This window comes from Cynoglossus semilaevis, chromosome 4 (assembly GCF_000523025.1).
Source record: "Cynoglossus semilaevis isolate Cse_v1.0 chromosome 4, Cse_v1.0, whole genome shotgun sequence".
NCBI lineage: Eukaryota > Metazoa > Chordata > Actinopteri > Pleuronectiformes > Cynoglossidae > Cynoglossus > Cynoglossus semilaevis.
The window spans coordinates 100027-109982 of record NC_024310.1 but is presented as its reverse complement, the minus strand read 5'-3'; the positions used below and the strand labels follow the sequence as shown (position 1 = coordinate 109982).

At 45.3% G+C, this 9956-nt stretch overlaps 2 protein-coding genes across 2 annotated transcripts in view; one reads left to right on the top strand and one right to left on the bottom strand.

Annotated features, from left to right (window-relative positions):
• Positions 1 to 9956, bottom strand: part of egfem1 (EGF-like and EMI domain containing 1) — a 31373-nt gene that overhangs the window by 9681 nt on the left and 11736 nt on the right. The window contains exons 14-22 of the mRNA XM_025054925.1: positions 9851 to 9953; positions 9293 to 9421; positions 5432 to 5566; positions 5189 to 5323; positions 4246 to 4371; positions 4032 to 4163; positions 3727 to 3855; positions 3514 to 3645; positions 3260 to 3388 (exon numbers count right to left, since the gene is read on the bottom strand). Of these exons, the coding sequence (XP_024910693.1) occupies positions 3260 to 3388; positions 3514 to 3645; positions 3727 to 3855; positions 4032 to 4163; positions 4246 to 4371; positions 5189 to 5323; positions 5432 to 5566; positions 9293 to 9421; positions 9851 to 9953 (1150 nt within the window). The remainder of the gene's footprint in view (positions 1 to 3259; positions 3389 to 3513; positions 3646 to 3726; positions 3856 to 4031; positions 4164 to 4245; positions 4372 to 5188; positions 5324 to 5431; positions 5567 to 9292; positions 9422 to 9850; positions 9954 to 9956) is intronic.
• LOC103377559 (EH domain-containing protein 2-like) lies at positions 6117 to 9853 on the top strand. The gene is made up of 6 exons (XM_008308416.3): positions 6117 to 6409; positions 6513 to 6689; positions 6765 to 6862; positions 7289 to 7701; positions 7783 to 7947; positions 8269 to 9853. Exons 1-6 carry the CDS (start codon positions 6189 to 6191, stop codon positions 8833 to 8835), a joined length of 1641 nt encoding a protein of 546 aa, XP_008306638.1. The 5' UTR covers positions 6117 to 6188; the 3' UTR covers positions 8836 to 9853.

The following is a 9956-nucleotide window of genomic DNA, read 5'->3' as shown; positions in this document are numbered from 1 at the left end:
CACCCCATTTTAGGAATGTGGCTTCCATTCCCCAGAATGCAGTGTGGTCCTGCCCAGCCGGCGGTGCATAGGCAGGCTCCTGTGATGTGGTGGCAGCGGGCACCGTTCCTGCACTCGCACATCTGGCCGCAGTATAGACCGTAAAAGCCGTCCGGGCAAACTGTGGGCCGAGATAAAACATCCAACTGTTCAGAACTGGCAGCTTCACAGAAGAGGAGGAAAAGAGTGAGACGCCAAACTGTTTTTATTCTTTCTTTTCTCTGGCCTTCTCCATCCGTTACTCTCCTCTCCTCTCCTTCCCTCGATACGTTCCCTCTGTCTCTCTTTCTCTCTCACCACCTACTGAAAACACCAATATCAAATGGCAGCCCCACGCTGTGGCTGTTCATTTGCAGAGCGTCTGTGTTCGTTAAGTGAGTTCATGTCCCACATGTGTGGTGGATCTGGGCCACATCAAAGTCCGTGGCGGCTCCTAGGCCGTTCCCGTTTGGAGGTAGATGGGGCAGCGAGGGCGGGTAATTAGAACACCTGCTGGGCCCCCACCAATACACTGCAAAACAAATCCAGGTTACTGTGCCCCGACACACACAGTCTGTGTGTGTGAGTGTGTGTGAGTGTGTGTGTGTGTGTACCGATGTTAGCAGAGCCTGGGTTACAGCCTGTTTCCCATTGATAAACCAAGACAAGCAGATTTCAGGTTTAAAATGTGTGTGTGTGTGTGTAATCAACTGACACTGAAGAATGTAAACACACACAGACACAGACACAGACACAGACAGAGGCTGATTTCCTGGGATGTGCTGTAACTGACTGTACGTGCACTGAAGTAAAACTGAAGATCATTGGATGAAATGTTATGAAATGTCCTTAAAATGTGCAGCAGAACAGTGGACACACACACACACACACACACGTCATATGAACAGTGGACACACACACGTCATACGTCCAGTCGGTCATTTGACCTTTTATTCTGTGATATTTGCCTGTAAAAACACTGATCAAACATCAAACTTGACTTGTTTTTCTACAGAAAAACAAACAACAGCCAGTGTTTCTGACTGTTTCTGTTTGTGACCAATCAACTGCTGGAATTATTAATACCAAGTATCAAAGGTCAGTTGTTACTTCACAGTCTTGGTCCAGGTGGTATTTAAAGCTCCAGCTGCACTGGTGAAACCAACGTTTTTTTACAGCAGCGTGTGTAAATAACATGTTGTGTATGGACTGTGCACTAGAGCAGATGTGTAAGTCATTCTGCCAATGCTTTAAAATGTATTGGATTGAATTTATTCCAATTTCTCTAAACTAAGCTAATCTAAGCTAAATGAACTCTTTTACATACAGGTGCCTTGTATGTGTATAAAAAGGTGCAACTTGGTGATTTTTACTCTCTGAATCCCAGCCTGATAAATCAAAGCTGTATTTTTTTCACTCCTACATCATCCCCAAGGACCTCCACCTCGTACCAGTCTCTCATGCTCCCCGATGCCATTTATTTTCTATTGCATTCCTTTGTTCTGTTGTACTGTAACAGCACATGTTATCAGACGTTATTATTATTATTATTATTATATTAATCTGCTAAAAGTATTGGCATCTAAAGACAGTGTTAAAGTTCACTCCACACTGATGATAGATCAGGTTAGATCTGGTTAGATCTGACTATCCTGTCTCATCTGACAGAGGACATTTCAATATTTGTTCTGGCCAGCAGGGGGCAATGGCTTTCCATAGGAACTGCAGAGGGATAATCTGTCAGCTGAAAAACTGTCTTCAAGTGTTCGTAAATGAAGACTCTTCCCTGTGAGGCTTTGTTTATAGGTAGGCATGGAGGAGTCACACACACACACACACACACACACACACTCCTGCTCTTGACTAAATGAGCTCTGTAAGATGGGGGATTATTTCCAGACCTCTGCTCTCAGGGACCACACAGTCAGAGAGAAGACGGACGGGAGGACGTGGACAAGAACGGCCTGATGGGAGTCAGAGTCTGCCGTCAGAAAGTTCAACACACACACACACACAGACAAACACAGACACACACACGGAGAACATATGAAGTCTAGACAGAAAGACAGAGGAAGATTAAACCAAAGAACTGCTGACCTTTTTATTAGAAGGTAAAATCTCTAACCACTCTTCCACTGTGTAGCCTAAAATACTGGACCAAAAGTCATTTACTGTTTAAATCCAGGATCCAGATTTAGACATGACTGACCGAGTCTATGACCACTGCATATAGACTGTTAACAAGTTAATCTTTCACAGCTTCAGCTCTGCTGGGCCACAGATTTGGCCCACGGGCCTTGTTTATGTGGACTACACAATGCCTTGATAAACCAAACCAAAATAAAACTATTATTATTCTCTGATAAATGCTCCTTTATTTATCAGATCTGGTGATTCTGCTCCTTGTCATGAGGAGCCACCGAGAAACTGAACACCTCAGAGAACACAAGTGTTTTAGAACCGTGGATGCATTGTCCAATCAGAGTGACGTTCACACTGTTATGACTGGAGAAGAAGTGCAGCTCCGAACTGACACGGCCGTGATTTACACTGGCTCCGGCCGCACACTCACAGTAAATCTTACACTTTATAATAACAGCAGCCACTCCGGAGTCACAGACTAGAATCAAGAGCAAATCTATTCTTCTGTTAAGACTCGGGGACTGCCGGCGTGTCCCGCACTTCAGGACAAATGCCGTAAAGATGCGATGAACGCCGGCTCCATGGAGGCTTAACCACGGCGGCGCTGTTGGCAAAGACTCGGAGCATCTATCCCATAATAAGTGACAGCATTTAGATCTTGAGAATTGTGGCATCACATTACATGGATGATTCGTACGATTCAGTGAATCGAGTGTAATGATTCATGGAAAGTTTGGAAAAAGACGTGCAGTAGGAAAAAATATCCTGGAGCGACCTCTAGTGTATAAAAAGACGAACACAGAAGATCCTGTATGACAGAGGATTTAAAAAAAAATAAAAATAAAATAAAAATAATAACCTTATCATTACTTTTTACTTACGTATTAGTACATACGGTTTACTTCACTCCCGTTCTTTTGAGCCTTTTTATTATTTATTATAATTAATTTTCTTGTTATTTAGAAAAGGTAAGATAACTAAATATAACTAACAACGAAATAGTTTCAGTGATGAGGAAAGAAACGTCGCATTTCTATTTTCTACAAACAGTTTAACATTAATCCAAAATGTAAAAAAATAAAGAAGACAAAAATCGTACCCTTTTCACAGGAAGTGCCAGTGTAGCCAGGTGCACATGTGCAGGCTCCGCTCACGTGGTCACAGTGGGCTCCATTTTGACAGCCACACTGTTGGATGCAGCCCTGCCCGTAGGTGCCATCCACACACTCTGCCCAGAAATAAAAGGAAGAAAAATATTTTAACAGCAGCCTGATGAAATTTAAAACAAGGATAGTAACACTGAACACCTCCAGGTGGCAGCATACTACTGTCATAACAGCGTTGTGAACTCACGCTTTTCACACTGGTCTCCCGTGAAGCCGCTCTCACACACACACTGACCGCTGATGGGGTCGCAGCCCAGAGAGTTGTCCCGGCACTGGCAGCTCCTGGTGCATCCTTGACCCCAGTGACCAGAGTCACACGCTGTTTCAGCCACAGGTGTGGTGTTAAACAGTGACTGGTTTGACTGGTGATCAGGTGAGTGTGGGTCATCAAGGATCTTACCTGCACCACAGTCGTGACCACTGGTGCCTGGAGGACAGCTGCAGTGACCGGTCTGAGGGTCACAGCTGCTGTTAGAGTCACACGAACACTGCAGTACACAGTCGGGTCCATGGAAGCCTGGTGGACACTCTGGACATGACGACCACCCAGAGGAAAAACAATGACACTGACATCAACACTGGTGACTACTACACTCATGCAGGTGTTGTTAGGGTGGATGAAGACGTGTCATGTGATAAATCACAGGGATGTGAACTACTGGATAGACAGTGCTGGTCATGCACTGAACAATGCTATAAACTCACTGTGTTGGCAGAGGTCTCCAGTGAAGCCTGTCTCACAGTCACAGCCTCCTGTCTGCTTGTTGCACAAACCTCCGTCCTGACAGGGAGGACAGGACGACTGGCACTTCAACCCCCAGAATCCTCCAGGGCAGTCTGAAGAGCAGCACTAATAGTTCACTCATTATTTCTTATCCACATTTTGAATAAAATAGTAAAGTGATAATGAATGGATGACCTTCCTGACAGGAGCGTCCCATCTTTCCAGATGGACAGATGCACTGTCCACTAACTGGGTCACAACTATTTCCCCCACAGTCACAGGCCAGAAGACAGTTTTGTCCGTAGCTTCCAGCTTCGCAGGCTAGCACCCGTGATAGAGAATGAAAAGCAGAGGGAGATGAGCCGACTGTTTCACATCGGGACCGAAGTGAAATCTTCATTATTTGGTGTGTGTTTTTCTTTAGTCGCTGCAGCATAATAATCCTGTCAAGACCTGACCTAACATCACTTTGGAATATTTTTGAACTGACAAACTCTGCACGTCTGGACTTGGCTGAAGTGTGGTTGTTTCTAATCCACCAAATGTTTCACCTCAGACTACGGTTCCGAGACGGTGAACTTTCCATCAACCAGCAGAGTAAACACACACTAACTCACTGACTATACAGAGTGCAACAACTGGAACACCTGCGTGAACAGGTGAGTTCACGAAAAAAAAAGAAGCCTTTTTTATCACGGCCGATAAATGCAGTCAATTCATCAAAGCTAGAAGAAGGTGAAGAGAAGGAGAGAACAAAGACACGACTTCACTGACGGACACAGCTGCCACTGTAAACTTAGCCACGTGACCACTAGATGGTGCTGTAAGTATTCAAGTTTAGGAAAGAGCTTCACAGTGAACACCGTGTGCATGGGTTCTTTTTTTTTGCCATTTTGAAAAAATATCAGTGGATTCCTATAATTTATGAATTGGATGAATTTGATTGGTTGTGAAAACAGCCAACTGTTGCAGTGGTTTTCAGTTGCATTAAAAGGTTGAACTGAGGAACTGGAGAATGAGAAGAGTTACAATTTCACAGACTGCTCGGCTGCAGCTACACTGAACCACGGTGTATGTTCTTCAACTTCTTTACAATAACACTAGGTGATGTTCATCTAACTACGTAGGATAGTCTCACCAAGCTGACATTGGTTTCCATACAGTCCAGCAGGACACTGAAGTCTGCACTCCCCAGTCCTGGGGTTGCACAAACCCCCTGTTGGACAGTCACATGACTCCTCACAGCCTGCTCCAAAAAAGCCTGGATCACACTCTGAATTTGAAACACAAGAAGAAGAAGACACAGATGATGAGCTGGTGGATCTGTTTCTTCAAACCTGGAGAGGTTTGGTCAAAGACTTGGTCCTTTTGTCTTTGTTACCTTTGTCACACTGGGGGCCGTGGTACGCTGCTTTACACAGGCAGCTTCCCGTTTTTGGGTCACAGCCAGAGGAATGTTCTTGAACACAGTTGCATTCCTGGGAACAGCCTGCACCGTGGGTCCACCTGGGACAGGCTGAGGGGCGGAAAGGATTGTTTTTAAAAACACGGAATGGAAGAAGAGAGAAGAAGTTGATGTAAATCATCAACACCGCGAACCACCATGTTATTACCGTGTAAGAACCGTGCTAGTTTAAGTCATGTGACTAATGACTCGGACTTCATTGGATCATTAAAACTTTGGGCAAAATCACTTTTGTTCCTTCTTAAGTAAAATAAAGAGTTTGAAGTACCGGACTATTCAGACGATTTGTCCAAATATTGATGTTGCCGACTCTGAGGCCAATGTTGTTGCTGCTCACATACAGAGGCACTGCGATAACAGACGCGTAAGCCTCTCAAAACACGACACTGCTACATCCACACACGGCGTTCAGAACAATCAGTCAGCGTGAAGGTGGTCAAGACAGTCCCTGCTCAGCAACTGAAACAAAGTCCACTCCACCCTGTCCCTCTGGACACTGGCTTTATGTTAGGTGCAGCTGCAGGCTGTGGTTACACCCTCTCCACCCTCTGCAGGATGGAGCAGACAGCTGTGAGAATCTGATAATATTCCTGCAGCACATTCCTTCCCCATTCACTGTGGATCTTGGAAGGCGAGCAACGTGGACACAGATACCAGAGGCAGATTGGCCGTCATGTCCATCCGGAGGTTTTGGAGCAACCCTAAAACTATAGGGGATGTGAACATGGTGACAGAGGAGCTGAAGAATCTTTATTACAAGAGGCTGCTGCCCATAGAGAAACACTACTGCTTCAATCACTTCCACAGCCCCAGCTACGAGGACGCAGACTTTGACAACAAACCTATGGTGCTGGTGATGGGTCAGTACTCGACCGGAAAGACGACTTTCATCAGGTCAGATTCTTAACAAATGTGCATCCGTGTTTGACATTGTGTTTGTAGATGGATGATGTGGATGATGTGGATGATGTGGATGACGGACTGACGGTGTCTTCAGGTATCTGATTGAACAAGACTTCCCTGGAGGCAGGGTTGGACCAGAGCCAACCACTGACTGTTTCACTGCCCTCATGTATGGAGACACAGAAGGTGTCATCCCCGGCAATGCCCTCACGGTGGACCCCAAAAAGCCCTTCCGCAACCTGGATCCCTTTGGAAACTCCTTCTTGAACAGGTGATTCAAAAACAGAAGGAGAATGGAGAGCTTTTCTTCTTTTTAACCATGTTCCAAACATTCTTTTCTGTCCAGGTTTCAGTGTGTTCAGTTGCCCAATCCTGTGCTTGAAAGTATCAGCATCATTGACACACCGGGAATCCTGACTGCAGCTAAAAGAAAACTGAGCCGAGGTGAGACAGGAAATGTTTAATATTTCCTTTTCATTGTTAAAGGAATAAATAGCTCTTCACTTCCATATAGTCAAGAACACAAAGAGGCAGAAGCATGTGGAGCTACGCAGGAGGATTGGCTCTTCTCGAAGGCAGAGATTCATGGGTTTTGTTCCATAAAAAAGTAGCATCACAGCCAAACAGTTGAAGTCAAAAGCACAGCAGACCAAAATAATAAAGCAGGGAGGAGACCTTCAGTGAGTTACAGAGCAGACTTGGCGTTGTCTTCAGGATGGATTCATCAGTGGGTGGAACTGAAATGGCTTGAAACCAGCGAGGTCTTCTGAGGTTTCATAATATTCCTTAATGTCCTGAGGCACTAACCCTAACCCCTGACATTACAGTCAGGCTTAACAGAACCACTGTGTTTTTGTTTCCTGTCCCCAGGATACGAATTTCCGGCAGTACTGCGTTGGTTCGCGGAACGCGTGGATCGAATCATCCTGCTGTTCGATGCACATAAACTGGAGTTCTCCGATGAGCTCACCAGGGCCTTCGGAGCTCTGAATGGTTACGAGGACAAGTTACGTGTAGTTCTCAACAAAGCTGACAGAGTGGACTCGCAGCAGCTCATGAGAGTCTATGGCGCCCTCATGTGGTCACTGGGGAAAGTGTTTCGAACCCCTGAGATCCTACGGGTTTACATTGGGTCTTTCTGGTCAGAGCCGAGGCAGAAGTGTGACCACTACCAGCTGATAGAGAACGAGGAAGAGGATCTTCTATCTGACATAAGGAACCTGCCACGATATGCTGCGATACGCAAATTAAATGACCTGGTAAAGAGGGCCAGGTTAGTGAGGGTAAGAGGGAACAGCTTTTCTGTCGATAATCATGCGTTCATATTTAGTTCAGATATTCTGACATTTTTGTTCCTATTCCAGGCTCATGCCCACGTTATCAGCTATCTGAAGCGGGAAATGCCGACCATTTTTTGCAAAGAAAGCAAGAAGCACAATCTGATTTACCAGCTTCCAGTGATTTTCACCAAGATCCAACAACAGCATCGAGTTCCAGCTGGTGACTTCCCCGACTGCACCAAGATGCAGGTCAAACACAACTTTAAATTCACATTACCAATACCCAGAAAGTGAGCGGAGCTTTTACATAAACTGACAATTGACCACAGCCTCTCTCGATAAGTAATAATACTGTATCTTCAAACTGCTGACACTGTTGACCTACTTAATTAAACTACCGAGACACACTGACCTGCTTAACTAGATAACACCGGATTATTGGGTCACTGGATCGGTATATGTTGACTTTGAGTATTCAAATGAAGTATAGGAACTGGTACTGATTGGTATGTCTGATTTTAGAATATGTTCTAAAATCCTCTGTTTGTGTTTGACTTCATTAATCTCCAGGAAAAACTTCTGGGTCAAGACTTCTCAAAGTTCAAGACCCTGAAACCGAGTCTCATGGCGTCCTTGGATAAACTCCTGACCACAGACATAGAAAATCTGGTGCCACTACTTCAACAACACCAAGTGAGAAAGAAATCCCTGCCAGGTGTGTTGGACGGAGAACTGATGGGAACATTCAGGTCTGAGCCTCACAGGAGAGATCCATTCAGAGAACTCCCCCTAGAGGACGGGAGCAGCATCTCCACTGGCCACTTTGATGAGTGGGTGGTGGAGAAGTACAAGCCAAAATACGACGAGATTTTCTACAACCTCAGTCCAAATGAGGGCAAACTGAGCGGAACCAAAGTCAGAGCGTGGATGAGGAGCACACTGCTGCCCAACTCTGTGTTGGCTCAAATCTGGAGGCTGTCAGATGTGGATGGTGATGGCATGCTGGACGACGAGGAGTTTGCCTTAGCCGTGCACCTTATTGAGGGAAAAATGGAGGGTCACTGGCTGCCCCGTGAGTTGCCCTCTCACTTGGTGCCACCGTCAAAAAGGCAGAGTACGACCAGCAGCCAAGAGTAAAGAGAACATCGTACGGCAGAAGGACACGTATCATTACATTACGTGACTATGTATATAATTTTCTAATAATACACACATTATAAACACGTTCACTCACTTCCGCCCTATACTTTAATCCTTTATTTTTTAAAGTACATAACTTAAATTTTACTAATGTCCTGCATTAACAAAACTCTCTGTTTGTCTGTATATATTTATCCATACTCTTCATGAAGAATGAAATCAAAATTACAATCTGTAATTAGGTAAGGTGAGCATAAACCTCAATTTAATGCACCAAAAAAAAAGTTTGTTAGATTCGAACAATGTTGAAGAGTTTGGTGCCCAGCTGACTCTCTGACCATGTGACTAGTCTTTGGTTTTAGAACTGGATTATTGTGGGGTAATGTCAGTGTGACAATGGGTCTGAAGTATACTGCATAGTCAGGTGAAGTCGGGGGGGGGGGGGGGTACTCACGCAGGTGGCAGAAACGACCATAAAGTCCTGGAGAACAGAGACAGGCCCCGTACAGACGATGACAGTGGCCGTCGTTCGGACACTTACATCTTCTTCTACAGTGTCTCCCAAAATATCCCTTTGGGCAACCTGTGGCCAGAAGGTCAAAGGTCAAAAGAACAGCAGGAGCTTTGGTTGATACCAAGGAGTAGATTCAGCATTACAGTTAGACTAAAGGAAAGTGAAAGTGAAAGTGAACTACTTGTCATTGTGACACAGCAACCACTGCACCACTGCGCACAACCCATCACCACAGTCAGCAGGGGGCATTGTCTGGGGACGTGCCATGCTCAGAGCACCTCAGTGGTAACTTAGCAGTTGGTGGATTAGAACAAATGAAAACCACTTCCTTAACCACCAAGGCACCACTCCCCCCCCCAAAAAAAGATGATCAAGGATCATATAAATTATATTATCATAGTATCACAAAGACATAGAGGTGAGTGAAAGAAACACTGACCTCTAGTGTGGTAGTGATGAACTGTGTATGCGTGTGTGTGTGTGTAGCGGTATGCTAACCATCTTCGCAGCGTGGGCCCTGTACACCTGGGGGGCACGAACACGTCCCAGTCACAGGGTCACAGGAGCCTCCGTTGTGGCAGCGGCAAAGACTATTACAGGCCTG